This window comes from Corvus moneduloides, chromosome 5 (genome assembly GCF_009650955.1).
Source record: "Corvus moneduloides isolate bCorMon1 chromosome 5, bCorMon1.pri, whole genome shotgun sequence".
NCBI classification, from domain to species: Eukaryota; Metazoa; Chordata; class Aves; order Passeriformes; family Corvidae; genus Corvus; species Corvus moneduloides.
The window spans coordinates 73,275,255-73,291,799 of record NC_045480.1 but is presented as its reverse complement, the minus strand read 5'-3'; the positions used below and the strand labels follow the sequence as shown (position 1 = coordinate 73,291,799).

General features: G+C 46.9%; 1 protein-coding gene across 10 annotated transcripts in view; it reads right to left on the bottom strand.

Moving 5' to 3' along the window:
* Window positions 1-16,545, bottom strand: part of SLC4A4 (solute carrier family 4 member 4) — a 116,926-nt gene that overhangs the window by 71,837 nt on the left and 28,544 nt on the right. For all 10 annotated transcript variants that reach the window (XM_032108156.1, XM_032108157.1, XM_032108150.1 and 7 more), the window contains one exon: window positions 13,111-13,290. In XM_032108156.1, the coding sequence (XP_031964047.1) occupies window positions 13,111-13,290 (180 nt within the window). The remainder of the gene's footprint in view (window positions 1-13,110; window positions 13,291-16,545) is intronic.

Genomic DNA, 16,545 nt, shown 5'->3' with positions numbered 1-16,545 from the left:
TTCCTATAGGTGCTGGCACAAGGCGTCCTGGCAGCCTGTCCCTGTCCCACCGAGGTCCCTCCCATTGTTACGCCAAAGCAGGACCAAACCCTTGGAGAAGGTGATGCTGGAACAGCCAACAATCAAAAATTGCTCACACGTAACCCCAAATGTGGTTTTGCCTGCAGCTGGAAGATTCTTATTTATTGCCAAAGCCCTAAAGGAATCCACAAGACAAAGAGCAATCTCATTCCAAAGGCAAACAATTCATACAAAATACTGCCTGTTTTGCATATACACCCGTATGTATTTTAAGCAGACGAGGCAAAAGATTTGGAAATCTTCCCTCGTCACCACTGAATAGAAGTCACATTGACACAGCTGGAACAAAAACCAGACTGAGCTCAGTACAAAGCCCCCAGCACCATTTTTTTGGGCAGATCCCAAGGCACACTGCCCATTCCTAGACCTTCATCAGTTCCCTGTTCCCCCTTCCCATGCAGCTCACACGATATGCATCACTGGGAGCTGCAACACGCTGCAAAACCCTTGGGCCAGGCCACAGGAAAATCTAAATGACTCTGGGATTAGTCTAAATTAGGAATTTAGAGCATGAGTTTGATATCTGAACTGTACAACTGACAAAATTTAACTCTAAAATAGCCCATGTGAATAACTGTAATCAGCATGTTCTGTGGTTCCTGAGCTGCTTCTTTTCCTTCCAACCAGCAAATAGGATTCTACAAGCTGTGACAGTCACTTATCTCAACCAGTCCATCCTCAAATAATCCCCATTTCTTGCAGCAGACAAGAAACAACTGTTCTGGATGACACTACTTTCCTGTGACTAGGAATGCAGAGCATGCTTCAAGCCCGGCTTTAATGCTAAGCCTAGACTAATCCCCCTGGAGAGCTTTAGCTAGGCTTTGCCAAAGGAGCAATTGTTGCCACTAAATACGTTTATACTGTTTGATGGTGAGCAGTTTTTTCTGCAGAGTGAGCTCCCATTCCCACGATGAAATCCAGGCTGGAATGAAATCACTTGACCGAATTTCTTTTTTGCTATAGACTCATCCTTCTGAAGTTTCCCATCCTTGGCAATTCACCTTGGAACAGGCTGGGACAAGAAAACCGTGATATACAAAGTAGGCAGAACAAGTCCCACACAGATAAAGGGAAACCCAAATAAGAGCAAGTCCAACACAACGGGGTCAGGCATGTTCTCTAGGAACAGCCAAAGTGCAAGAAGAGTCCGTGCCCAGCTGAACAGCCAAGTCAGCACTCTGCCTGGGAGCAAGGAACAGAACAGACAGCAGCCATCTCCTCAGTGTCTGCAGCCTGACAGGTTTGCAGGATGGCCCAGAAAGCTTTGAGAGGCCCAAGAACCAAACACCACACACTGAAATTCTCCCACATCCATGAAACTCTTTCCTAGCCTCAAAGCCTCCATTGCTTTCATGGACTTGAAACCAAGCAGTTCCAGGAGACTTCTCAAGCAGCTCCAGGAGACATTTCCTCGTCAGGACCGCCCTGATCTACCCCATCCACCACCTAACTGCCCCCAAACAACTCCCAAAACTTTGTGGATCCATCACTTGCCATGTCGCCAGTTTGCTGTTTTCACACAGCCTGCTCCCCAGGCACCATAGAGTGCTTGACTCTGACATACAAACGCTCCCACAGGCCATGGTTACCACCCTCCTACTGGGACAGTACCTGGCACACCACATCCAGCTCAGGGACTGTCAATGAAGGTGCAATGTCTCTGCAATGTTTTAGTATGGCCCATCTGGAGCTCTCAGGCAGGGAATTCACAGGGCCTCATGTCTCTAGCAGAGAGACTCACTCATCTGGACTACAGCCCATGGAATACTTTCCTTTATCTTCTCCCAGTCTGTGTGACACCCATCTCTGCCCAGATTTGGTGCTCACTTGCTAAGTGCCTTGATATCTAAATCTTATGGTTATCTAAATGTTATGGTTTCAGAATAACTTCCCTGCTCACTCTGCACCAAGCACACTAAGTTTCACTGCCTCCAGCCAGCTCTTTCTGCCTGCTCTTCCCTGAGTGGTACTCTTCAGTCGTGTCCTTTTCTCCTGACTGATGACTCACATCCTAAGAGCTACTTATCTGTCTGAAAGACACCACCAGCACTGTCCCCAGCGCCACAATGCCACCAGCGCTCCCCAGCCAAGGACCGCGCTGTGGCCGCAGCACTGCCAGCTGCTGTCCTTATTCCCCGTGTCACGCACATAAAGCCGATCCATTATCAGTGTCAGCCATCCCCCTGTCCAACCACACTTGCCAGCTCCCACGGGGGCAGGCACTCTGAGCAGACTCCTGTGGACGGGTCTCCAAGGCAGAACGTCCAGCCGGCTCACGTGGGAGTCAGAAGGCTCTTCCCTTCTCTCTCTTCCCTGTGCTGTGCAAATGGGATTTGACACCTACGCTTTCTGCCTCCTTCAACCTCTCAGCTCCCTTCCACTCAGCACTGCTTGAAAGCAGGAAAATCGGTTGGTTCCAAGGAAGCAAAGAACGGATTCTAACTCCTGCATCACTTCTGCACGGAGGAGCCGAGTCATTAATGAGAGCCTGAAGGCCAAGCCTAGTCAGTCCCATTGTTATGAACTGCCCTCAGGGTAGGAACACAGAGGGTAAGTGCTGGAGGTCTCCACAGGTCAGGATGCTCAGAACACCTCTCCTTTCCTGCCCAGCCACGCAATTCACAGGGTATTATGCACCCCCAGCTCACAGCCCAGCCGAACACCCCTGCTCCATCGGATGAACTCGGTTCCCATTACTACATTTAAATATCAAGGTCTCCAGTTGGAAGCAAGACTTGAACACATCCCAATACCACAGTCAGGCTGGGACTAGTCCATTCCTAGGCTTCCTTACAAAGAGCAGGAACGGCTCTGCTGACTTAGGCATACTTTTATTTCCATGTAACTGCTGAGGCCTACAATGCCCTTCCAGGGGTATCCAAACCGTAAGGAAAAGACGCCACAAGGGCTCTGCCTTTTTTGAGACATAAATCCAGCTATGCAAGTACAAACACATCTACCTAGAACCACTCACATTTCAGTTAACATCTGCTTTCCTCTTTAGTGTGCAGATGACCAAGTTCTTCCTACACATAATTTTGATGTACTTAATATCAGTATTTTAAAGTTCACTCAGTGGGCAAAAAATCAGCAAATAAATCCAAGCAAAGACTCTCCCCTGCTTGAACAGATGTCAGATAAGGACTCAAAGCTGAGCAGAACAGCCCACAGCTCTCAAGGATTTTGTTTCAGATATCATACAAATTTATTTCAACAAATACACCATTTTTCAGAGAAATGGCTGACACTAACAAAGTGGAAAGGAAATAATTTTCAGTGATCAAGTACTAGAGCTGAGGCCTTCTCCACCCTATCTTGTTTATTCTTCAGGTTTTTAACACAGAAATCTCAATTTCCAGTTCCTTTCGTGGTGGCTCTTCGGCTGCCAGTCCTTCACGTCACAGCTAAAAAGCCAATTTTGGCTTATCAGGAAGTCAAAGAGATAAAAGTCAGAAGAGATGAAAGAAAGGCACCTCTTGCCTCTCGGCAAGTTGCTGTTTCTTCAAGGCATGAACACAGTCACAACACAGCATCTGCTCCAAACTTCAAAGCAAGATCACCAAAATAACTCCATCAGAAAGAGAAACCCCTGAGTGGGTCCTTCCTGCAGAAGAGACAGCCTGAACACAAACCTTGCCTCGAGAGCACTTGCAAGGGCACACTGAGGCTTGGTGTTCCTGAACAATGACAAATGTATTTATTCCAGGGTTCACACTTAGACAAAGTCCATGCTGGAGCCACATCCATAGGGGTGCAGAGAGAACCCTTTGCTATCAGCTCGGTATTCTGTATGGAATTGATTGATTTTTCTTCTTTTTTAACACTCCCATTTGGTCATTCCAGCCTGCTGGCACTTGAGTAAAGTAAGTTTTTGGCCTCAAGATCTCTGGTTCACCCTCCAAATATGTCTTAATCATCTAATTCCCTAACAGCTTCCCTGTGCAATCAAAATTATCCGCATTATCGTTGCACCAACTCAATCTGGAGGAGAAGATAAATTGGGAGTGCCAAGGGAAAAGGGAAAGGGCCCAGAAAGTACAGGTAGCAGGGAGAAGGGAGCAGCCCTGCAGTTCCACGGACATCCCTACACCACCCTCCATGACTCTGCTGAAACATCAGTTGATTCCACTCATTAGATCAGCAGCATCTGCTGCCATCCCAGAGCTGCCATCTGTGCACTCATTTCCCAAACCCACAATCCCAACTGGAGGTTAGTAGGTCATGGACATAATTCTCTGCCCCTCCTGGGATGGGAGGAGACTCGGTTCCAAGCTGCAGGAAGCACTGAGAGCCCCCCTGCTACCCATCCCGACCCTCTAAGACCTCTCCTGCCCCTCCCCAAGTGGCCAAGTGACCCTTTCCAAGGGCAGAAGCAAAAAGTGACTGGCAAACCTATCCCAGCTCTGCTGATGGGCAATTTACTGGGGAAAGAATAAGTAAAAAAAAAAGGACACCAGCTTCAAGAACAGCTAGACCAAGGATCACCATCTGAAATGGTCCCAACAGGAGAAGGTCAATGAGGTTCACAAGAGGTAACTGAAAATACAAAGAAGGATTCAGAGAAGAAAATCCAGGTGTTGGTTACACTGGCAGTAAAAAATAACCCCTTGTTTACATCTACAGAGAAATGCAGAGCTTTAGGATGGCTTGTTCCCATACTGTCCAACAGATTTGGAGTTTAATCCAAAAAGGGCAGCTTTGCCGTGCCAACCATCACCTCCCCAACTCAGCCCTTCTCAGCTGGAGAAACAGCTCTGGCTTCAAATCAAAAGGCTTCTAAATGAGATTTTTTTTTTCCCCACATGGTAAATTCCTTGGACTTTTCTGTCCCTTAGCAGTTTCACGTGAATGCAGGGAACAGAATTAGGCAAAGCATTAAGGTGGCTTAGGTAATTATAGTGGCACATGCTATCATCAGTTCAAGACACAAGATTAGCACAGCAAGCTCCAGTTAAAGCAGGTCTTCCCCATACTGGGAAAGGAACCAGGCTCTTTTTTGCTCCATCTGTAACAAGAACAGCCTACCATGTCAAAGTGGGAATAAAGACCCCATAAAATCTTCCCAAAGGCAGCCCTGCTGGTACTCAAACACAGAGGAAGTTTCAAGCTGAAGAAGCTGAAGAACCACTTTCAATCCACCAAGTAGACAGTTACACACCCTGTGGCTTTAAATATCATGTAAAGGTTATATTGAATTATTTTCTTCTACATACACATGACTAATTGTGTCACCTTGGGCCAAGGGAGATTTCTAAGAACATCGCCTGGTCAGGGAAAAAAGCAGCAAAGACCATTCTTAATTAAGAAAGGCTTAGTCATAGATCTAAGAAAACATGCAGTTAATCGAGGCAGAAGTGACCAGCAAAGGAAAATACTCTGTCACTTATACCTATCCCAAAACCAAAGGATTTTGAGACTGAACTTGCTTTGCAGGACATTTTCTCTGTTCTGCCCAGACCTAGTTTGTCAAATAATTCTTGCTATTTTACCTCAAACTTTGCCACAATTAATTCAATATTAACCAACTGGGGTTTAGGAATTTAATTCATCTCCCAAGGAGAGGTTACAGCTATAGAAAAATCTTAACTTTGACTCACCCCAAAACTATTTCTATCAGTTCTTTAAATTGTAGAGAAAACTTAGAGGTGTGGCAGGAGGGCGGCAGCATTCAGGTGCCAGGGCCAAAAGGGCAGAAAGAAGTGTTTGTACTTCTTACTCAAATTCATTTTTTTACTTCAGGGCTGTGGATCTTGATCACTTCAAGTTGACAACAACCTAAGTGGAATTGCTCAAGACCGACCCTGCTGTCTATATTGGTGTTATTGCCATGGCAACTGCCGTGGTTGTTTTTTAACGACGGAAAGAGTGGAGGCAGGTTTTAAAAGCTCCCTGAAGAGCTGACATTATGCCTTTAAACGCACTGCCCCCAGGAATAATCCTCACCAAAAGCCCATTATCGTTTTATCATTTCTCTATTTCATTCCCCCTTCCTCCCCCAGTGGCTTCTCCTTTCAGACACATTCAGACAGCTCTGAAGAATTCAGACCTGAAAAATTTCATCCTGGTCTCTGCACAGGTGGAAAATTCTCTCCCCTACAGCCACAATATTCCATGCCCAGGCACTTGCGACAGCTTCACAAGGCACACAACATGCCTTTTCACTCCTCAGCCTCATTCTGACATCATCACAGTCCAAGGAACACTCAAATCCTAGGAATACAAGACTCTTCCTAAATCCTACACGACACCTAAGGCACTCACCAGCCTCCCCGCAGCTGGAGGTGACTGACAAACACTGAGCGACACGACCGCTGTTGGAAACACAATACACAAGAAGTAAGTCAAGCTGGAGTACAAAATGTCAGCCTACACTGCTGATTTCTTTTGAGGAACCACGTACAGTAGCAAAGACGGGGCTGGGTTGGTTTATGTGGCTGAACTGTCCTTTCCAACAGACATTTGGTGGCACTTCAGAGGCTGGGGAAGGACAGAGAAGACAGAGAATGTGGGGAACGCTGCTGCATTAGGGAGAGATGCATTTTCACCTGCACTAGGTCCCTGACATAGCTGTCCCTCCGAAGACTTCCAACACCAGCTCCCGGATTTGCCGAAGGGCAGCTGGTGGCAGGGGGAAGTGCAGATGCCACGCGCCACCTCCGAGCACATCCGCACACGTGGGCTTCCTACAGGTACCCGAGCCATGCCCAAATTTAATCAGTCAGTGCACTTAACTCATCCAGGGACAACCGCTTCTGTCCCCCAACCCTCACTCTCAAAAACAACTTCAGAAATTACACTGAAGGGAAAAATCCCAACTCCCAGACCTCTCTGGGCTGGAAAAGAATTAATCCCGTGTACCTGAGGCACTTAGCATTTGTCTTAACAACCAGATTACTTGCTGCTATTGTGTGTGGGAGCCTCAGGACACATCTAAGGAGGGAGGAAGTTTAGCTCCACCTTTTATCACACCCACCAGAAATCTGGACGTTGCAAGCGAATAAAAAAGTCCAAACCTGACCTCCCTTCCCAGCTGTCGTAAGCATGGAATGAAAGCTCCATGCTGCATGTTCTGCATTTACCTAAAGGAGGTGGATGTTCAGTGTAAGGGAAGTGCAAAGGGTTTTAAACAAACAGAAGTGTTCGTAACAAGCCCTGATGTGATTGGCATGTGCACAAATCAAAGTAAAAAAGAAAAGCTCTCAGAGGTTCAGGCAAGGGTTGCTGCAAAAAGTGCAGTTTTTTAAATTAGCTGTCCCAGCGACACCCTGTACTCTTGCCAAGAAGAAAAGGAAAGCCTTTGCCTACGGTGATAGGTCACATCTAGACCCAACCTCATACCACCATGTCCCTTCATCCTACCCAAGCACCTCAGTGGGAACTGGGAGGCTTTGCAGAGAGGCCACAGGAACAAGAAAAATGCCATGCTGACCCTCTCGCGAAATGAAAGCTGGAGTAACTAAGGGGTGAAGGCAGACAGGTTTAGCTGCTGCTGGAAGTACCTCCCTCCAACACGTCTCTTCTCTGTCTCTCCCACACCTCAGGAAGTCCTTCCGACTGCCACCAACGGCATCTTCATGGCTTCACACTGACACAGGGCAGGGTTAGATTAGATACTAGGGAGAAACTCTTCTGTGTGAGAGTGGTGAGGCCCTGGTGCCCAGAGACACTGCGGACATCCAACCCCTGGAAATGGTTCAAGGCCAGGTTGGACAGGACTTGAAGCAACCTGGGACAGTGGAAGGTGTCCCTGCCCATGGCGGGGACTGGGATGAGATGGGGTTAGAGGTCCCTTCCAACCCAAACCAGCTGGAGCCTGTGGTCCTCAGGCCCCTGAGCACCACGGAAGCAGGGTGGGCCGCAGCCGGCCGTATCCCAGGCAGTCAGACACCCAATCCCAGCAACGAGGCGTCTCTCCGGGTGTTACGCAAGCCCTCCTCGGCAGGGTGGGAACTGGCCAAGGGCTGTGTCAGCAGGCAGGGCCGACCTCCTCACCTGCGCCCTGCCCGCAGCCTGCCTGCCCCAAGCACCTTCCCATGCCCTTTCCCATGGACACAGCCAGCTGCACCCTGCCAGCTGCCCCAACAGGCCCCAGCTACACAAGAGGGCACGTCTGCAAGCGAAGCAGTAATTAGTTCTGTGTTTAATTTACCTCTGCAGTTTCACTACAATGGACCTAAGCACGCTCCCTGCAGCACTGCAGGGGCAGAAGAAGGCCCGTTTCAACTGACCCCAGCACCTGGGACCAGTCCACAAGCCTGCTGTGCAGTTCGCAAAGACCAAAACACCAAAAGCCACTTACATTTACGGCAAAGTCTGCCTGACCACTTTCCCTACGTAAAATACCAATACAAAAACAATTAAGCTTTTGCCATCCTGACTGGTATTTCTCAGCTACTGTCAGTGCTCTCACTGTGGTGAGCTGAAGCTAAAAGCTTTTGGAAAATCCCACCCCATGTCTTGAAAAGTCAGGAAAGAAACTGGATGGTTGAAAAATCCAGTATAGCAAACAGAAAGAGGACTCTTGGCACAGCCCTGACTGTGCTGCATCTGCTCTGCTAAGTAGGTTCCTTTATTTCCATCCTGTAGCTGTCTCCTGCTATTTATAGCACCTGCCTTAATGAACTTTCAAGGTAGACACAAAGCCTGAGCCTTCCTAAATTGATGTCTAAATATCCTTGTTGAATTAATTTGATCTTTTTATGAATTGACAGTTCCAGTCAGACTGGCACTCCTCACTGGAAATCACAGAATCACAGAATGGTTCGGGTTGGAAGGAACCTTAAAGATCCTCTCACTCCAACCACCTGCCATGGGCAGGGACACCTTCCACTATCGTAGGTTGCTCCAAGCCCTGTCCAATCTGGCCTTGAACACTTCCAGGGATGAGGTACCCACCACTTCTTTGGGCAATCTATCAACTGGGACATTCTCCACAACAAACTCTTCCTGCAAAACAAGCACTCCAAGTTGGGAAGCAGTAAAAGAGATTTACCTGCCTCCAGTGCAAATCTGATCCATCCAGCCAAAACCTCACCTTCACTGGGAGAGATGCACTCCATGCAGAATGGCAGCACAAGCCTCAAACAGCACCTTAATGAAATGACTCCTCTGCAAACACGAGAAGTGCTCCTCCAAACCCACATCTGAGGGCTCAAGAGAGGATTTTTACTAAAACCCTCAGGAACTACCACTGGTGGGTGGAAGAGGAATTCTCTGAAAAAACCTTTACAAGCCTTTGATGCACTCTATCATCCTTCCCCTCTCTCTTTATATGGTTCCTCTTATCCCTGCTTTTAGGTATTCCAAAATTTAGATTCTGCAGTTCTATTTATCAACATGCCAACATTCTAACGTCTCACAAAAATCAGCCTTTATTCTCTTCAGGGCCACAAGCACTAAGAGAATTCTATTCCTTAGCCGTAAGAATTTGTCAGACCCACAAGTGGTTTTTAAAAGTCAGTTAAGTATTGCAGCACCTGGGTTTGGGCCAGGGAGGTGAGCCAAAGTGACTTGGAGGGCAACCAGACAATGAGAAAAAAACCCTTCCCAGATCAAGCAGAGACGCATTTCCTCATGGGAAAATCTCTGTACGCCTGTAGGAAAGAATGAGGAAGAGGGAAATGGACTCAGAGAAACTTCATCTGCTTTCCTTGTTCCCCACTTGTCTCATCCCTTACACGTAGTAGAAAACGACACCATCCTCTTTGTGCTGACACAAGCACCAGCTGACCTGATGAGGCAGAGCCTAAGAAGCGTTTCCTCCTTACTGGCCCTAAATGGAAGCCAGGGCTAGGCTGGTTAAAGGAGGTGCTTTTAGACAGGAGGTGCTGGGATGTTTCACCTGGAAGAGGGATTTGTCATCACCTGCAGTCCTGCCTGAGAACCAGGGTGTGAATGCCAAAGTTCCCTGAGTGCAGAGACAGCCCTGCAGGCCTGGAATGTCCTGAAAGGGCTCTGCAGAGGGAACATCGCCTTCCTGCCTCCTCCTCAGTCTGTCAGAGTATCCCTGCCTGGATTTGTGAAGGAGGCATCGTTCCCAAGCAATAATTTCCTTAGGATAAAACGTATCTGTGCACGTTTAATCTGCCCAGCTCTCTCCAGATGGGCGAGCTGAAGGTTGTCTATAAACTACCAGAGTTTGGCTTGTATGGCTCAGCTGGACACAGACTTAAAAAAAAAACCAGGAGTGACATTTCCAGACTGCACCAATTCCCAAACACAGAGGCACAGCTAGATTGGTTTGGAACTGGAACAAAACTTTTCTAGGGAAGGTTTGCATTTCTGTATCTGTTTATTCTCTTGCTGGTATCCACAGACATGTTCCATCAGGTTCGGTTGCTGTGAGCAGCTTGACCTGGTGAGTCAAACCCAGATTTGGTCAAAACCTAATTGCAGAGTTTTCATCCAAGGAGCTGAGAAATCATTTTCAGGTAAGATATTGAAGCTTAGGCTTGTGGTCCTTAGGGACAGATCAAGAAATCCAAGTGATGTACCAAATCACAACTGGCGTAAGCTTTCTACTCAGGAAAACAAAGGTCTCAATATACAGCACAATCAAGTTGTTCCCTGAACATCTACAAATTATTTTAACAACTATATTATTAAAGATTTTGCAAGTCAAGTTCTATATACTTGTTCTTGTATCAGAAAATAAACTAAATCACCAATTATATACCCGAGCTGAACTGACAGTGTCTATACTGGCCAAGGCAGTTACTGCAGAAATCAACGAAGAGAAGGAGCGGGATCAATTCGGGATTTCTTAAACTGAGGTATGTTGGACCAAAACTTGCAGTGTTTGAGGTTTCTGTATGTCAGATCCGATTTTGCTTGTTTTAAACCACACAGCCCTCACATATATTTCAGCTTCTGATACTCTACACTCTCTACTGACTGCCCTAAATAATGTAATGTAGCTCATCTCAGCTGTCTCCCAGCTCCATTAAAGTTCCTGTGCAATATTTCCCAGCTCTTAGTTTCTAAAATTCTTTTGAAACTGAATTTGAGCCACCTACCCCTCAATCAGTGCCTATTATGGGATGAAGATTAAAACCCCAGGGTTCTAACTGAGGTTTCTTGCCAGGATTGCCAGCACTGGACACCAGCCTAAGCTGGTACACGCTGCCTAGAGAGAAATGGGCTTCTGTCGGACACACTTGTGTGACACAGCTGGTGGAGAGAGAAGAAAGGCTTCTTAGAAAGCAAGAGAAAGGGTGGGAAACACAAAATTCAGGTCAGCTCTGAAGGCAAGAGTCTCAGAAGAGAAAAAACACAGGGATATGGGGTAACTTGTAATTCAAGACAGTAATCTGAACTACCCCTCTCCTTTACAGAGTTCTAAGCTAACTGAGCCAGCTCGTAAAAAGATCTGGCCACCAGCGTGAAACAGCAGGTCCCTGCAAGGACCTGGAAAAGTATCCGGATACATGAGACGGTGAACAACAGAGAAAAGGGCCCAGTGATGGGGTATGAATGCTATTGCATGGGACACCTGGAATATTTATGCAATTCCAGTCCAAAAATTTGCAACGCAAAGAGATCAGGGTAGAAAAGCCTATGGGAAAACTGCAGATGGAGAGTGATGGCAAGCCTGTATATTTTTACATGCAGGTGTAAGTGCAGATAAGAACATATCACTGCATAGAAACAACAGAGGAGAAAAAACACCACGAACCCCTCTTCAAGTTACACAGACACAATGATGGGCAAAATGAAGGCAGGATATGAAAACCCGATGGCAGAAATGGGTTTTCAACCATAGGTACACTTAGCCCATGGAAACAATTCTCCTAGGATATGATACATTCAGAAGTGAAAAAGGAATTTCTACAGGCCTGGTCACCTGCATGCTAAAGAACAGAAGTGTAAATATAAAAATTAAGTTTAAAACATTTGAGTTCTTGAAGATGGGTAATTATGTCTTTTGGTGTAAAACCAACTCCGGGTTTCTGAGTGCTGACAAAAAGCCTTCTTTGGGACAACCAGGGAACAAGAGCTGGGAAGAGGAAATGGAATCTGTGACTTGCCTTCCTTTCCAGATGCTGTTCTGTGAACATGGGAACTGGGCTAAAGACATGACTGATCTGCCTCGTGTTACTGTCCCTATCTACAGCACATATCCAGCAACACAAGCTCAAAATGAAAAATGAACGTAGTTCATCAATCCAAGATCCAGTCGTATGGATCTCTCACACAGGAATTATTTTTCCACTTACAAATGAAGCTCCAACCATCTGGAATTAGCCTCAAGAATCAGAGCTGTATCACATCCTGGGCTGCTCTGCTATATTCAACCCCTGCCAGCCTTGCCATCTCCCTCCTGCTCCTACTGAAGCAGCCACCTCCCAGATTTCACGCTTGTGGCCAACAGAGAATACAGCAAGAGAATGGGACCCTGTGACAGTCTCTGCACAGTGATGACACTACATGTCCTTCTGGTTAACAATTCTGGTGGGAACAGAGGCACAGGGCATCCAAAATGGACCTCACCTGCCTGTCAGTATTTAGATATGCAATCCCTACAGATACTTGAACATACAGCAAAGCTCCATTTGATTGCTCTTTTTGTTTTCAAAACTTAAAACTGGTTAATTACCAAAGGGAAAAGAGCTGTTAGCACCACAAATTAGTGACACGTGAGGCCGAAATCATGGGGTGCTGGAATTCCAGAGCGTGTGCACATCCCAGAGCCAAGGCAGAAGCTGCAACAGATCTACCTAGGCACTACTCAGTCTTTGCCCTTGCCTGCTATCTCTTTACACACAGTGTCAAATTGCTTTTTAAACATTTGGCCTGTTCCTGCCTGGCATCTGCTCAAGGGCCAACTCAGGTGATACAGAGGGATGAGATGTCGGCTCCGGCCTGTGCCTCTTCCAAGCCACAGCAGCTATCCCACAGCAGCTGGCTAAGACTACTCCAACCCTGCAACGTGAGACGATTGTTTCCATCGATCAAGTTTCGTCCTCCGTGAGCAGATCGCTAGAAAACAGACCATTGTAATGAGTGACAGCTGGAACCAGTACTCACTGAGTGGTTTAAGGATGCTGCTGCTTGTCTCATCGGCATTTTCTACATCTGATTTGTCAGAGTAGTTCTCCGAGATTTTCTCCTTTTCTTTCTTTTCTTTGTGCCCAGGTCTTCTTCTGTGACGCCTCCTCCTCCTGTAGCTCTTTGGCACATGGACCCCGATGTAAATCGTGTGGTGACCTGGGGAACACAAGCACACAAATATTAACTTCAGCACTGTGCAGTTTGGGCACCACGGGCCGGCACAGTTCATGCTGCATTTCACTGAATCCCAAAATGGTTTGGTTTGGAAGGGGCCTTGAAGCTCATTTCATTTCAACCCCCTGCCACGGGCAGGGACACCTCCACTATCCCAGGGTGCTCAAAGCCCCGTCCAGCCTGGCCTTGGACACTGCCAGGGATCCAGGGGCAGCCACAGCTTCTCTGGGCACCCTGTGCCAGGGCCTCCCCACCCTCACAGGAAAGAATTTCTTCCGTATATCTGACCTAAACTTCCTCTCTTTCAGTTTGAACTTATTACTCTTTGTCCTATACCCTGTTTCACTCCAATGGTGTGAACTATCCTTCTTTGTTGGCCTAACGTTAACTAGTCCTGTTTTTACTTATCTCCAGATGTGAGCTTGGAGCTCTGTAGCTACCATTTGGAGAAGTATTTTTGTCCCATCCTTTCTGAGAGCACGTGCCAGTGCAGACTCTGATAACTGGTGTCCTTGTGACTCATTTAAATACCAAAATAAACCCCACAAGAAGGCCGTCATACTCATTTTGTAATATCAGAGTGCTTTTCAAACACATTCTACACTCATTTTTCCATTTGTTTTACCAAATACATTGGCTGAACTTAACAACTACCCTCATGCCAGGTGATTCAGCTTAATTGAAGAGCTTAGACCAACAAAATTTACATCACTTGACTGTGCAGTCCATTGTATAACAAGCGTCAAGTACCACTAGGTACCTTACACAGGTGCCACTATAGAGGTCCCATGCTCTAAGTACCATTAGGATGTTACTGTAACACAGCAGAGGAGGAAGGACTACTCACAGAAACTCCTATCAACTCCTACTTGACACTTTCCAAAATAAAAACTAACTAGTAACAGAGTAAGTGCCAAATTTCATAATACATTGGCTGTAAACCCCAAAGATGCCTCTACCCTTGCATTGAGACTTGGATTACAAACCAAAGCACTTCAATACATTTGCCAATTGTCGTGCCTTTTTGTGTCTGTTAAAAATGTTTTCTTTTCAGGACCTTCTGCACTTCTGTCAGCTTGGGATGATTATCCTGTGCTCACAGAAAGTACTTACATGTCTTCTTCTCTGCCCAGATCATTCAGACATCTCACTGTAAGCTGTACAAGCAGCTCTTACAAAAGCAACTCTTGAGAAATGAGAGCTGGATTCTGTGCTTTCAACCAAGTTTGGTTTCCCCACTTCTATCCCAGCATGGCTGAATGGAGAGTTTCAAATGAACACACAGGTGACTGAGTAAACAAATTTACCTGAATGAATGACCCACAAACTAAACACGTGTCTCTAATTCCTCCTTACGATAAATCCAATCTTGGCAACTGAACAACTGAAAATTTAGGCACAAAATACTCCATTTTTGTAACAAACTGATTTGCCAATGACAAACAACCCTGCACTTGCCATTTCAAAGGCCAGCTGTGAAGCCTTTATTTTGCATGTTTGTTCATCTTGTTCCACCCCCCGCCATGGGCAGGGACACCTTCCACTACACCAGGTTGCTCCAATCCTCATCCAACCTGGCCTTGGACACTTCCAGAGATGGAAGAAACAGTATTCTGGAGCTAAGCAGGGCTCAAACTCGGGCAGTGGAACAGCGACAGAACAGGGTCCTGTGTCTGCTGCCTCTTGCCTGGCACGCCAGAATCGCCATCTCCGAGGAATGGGATCACACCACAGAGGGAAAGGGCAGAGCCACAGAGACATCTGTAGCAAGACCTCCCAGACCAACACCTGAAGATCCGATTTAGCTCTTGCGTGCCAAAGGAAACACGGGAAGCTCTTCCAGTAACTGGAAACATCAGCTTTAACGTGGCAAATGGCCTGAGTGCCGCACAGGGACAGGGAGGGGGAGATCTTATCCGAGCACAAGCAGGAGCAGGAGGGTGGGGGTGACCCCAGACAGAGAGGGCAGTGGTGGCCCTTCCCAAGGGATTCTCACACCCCAAACTGTATCCAAAAGCCTGATGCAAAAGGTACCTGTATTAAACAACACTCCCCTTTGAATCACTTGAATTCTGTGGTCAGCTTGATAATAGAAACCCATCATAGCAAGCATGTAGTCTTAAAACTTTAATATGCTGCCAACAGAACTGGACAATCTCTTTAATCTTTGGACCACATGTGCACAGTACAGATTTTGGTAATATGAAACTCACTTGTATATACACAGGCAAACATCTGCATTTCTTTGCTGCTTTTCCCTAGTCTGAAGGCAGAGACTTATTTAACGTTCCCTGCCATGTCCCCCCCCACGCCCCGCCCGACTGTTCAGGGAGGCCAAGCAAGACATTTTCCTTTTCCATGTGCTTGAAGCACTCGGCATCTGTTTATATTGTTCCAAATGCTGAGATAATCTTCTAGGCTCCCTTCCCAAAGCGCCTGGAAGGAAACAATTGACACATACTCTCAATGCACTGGGCTCCTGGGACATTTCCGACTCACCGGGGGAACCCAGCCTTTCCCATGAGAACCACTGCCTGAGAAATGTAACGTGACACACAGGCACCACAAGGATCCTACAGCTTGGGGAGGATGGGAAGCACAGAGCTGAGTGCTAAACTATAGGTAACCCAAGCCTAGAGTTTTCTCTCGCACACCCACCACAGCTCCTCCTGAGTGGCTGCTCCCATGGCCCTCCCTGCCCTCCCCAGGACACCCATTATCCTCTGTGTGCACCTCATTACACCAGTGTGTATTTCACAACACTCAAACCCCACCCATAAGATGCACATGGAGACCTGCAGGTCCTGGTGGCACTGGTTCTCTTCTAAGTGACAGTAGTGGGCAGGGGCTTCTTCGGACTTAACACTGACTGTAGCTAAAATCTTTGACTTTTGTGACCCCAGAGAATCTTTACTGTGCCCCAAGTTCACAATCATTTCATCTGATTATTAATAAAGCAAGAAGTAGTCATCATCAGGGAGGTGCTCCTGGAAAAACTCAGTTGAAACCACATCTTTTGCTTTACTAAGAGCTACTGAAGGACAGCAGTCCATGATTCAGTGCCCAGATTTGGAGTTTGAGCATAGGAGACTCCCTGAATCAGATTTACTGATGAAAACCCACTTGTGTATCACCCAACTGGGGTTCTATGAAATGCAGCATTCCCTCCCTGCCCACAGGAGTATCTGCTCATCATCATCAAGGCCAGGTTGGACAGGGCCAGCTTGGAGCACCCTG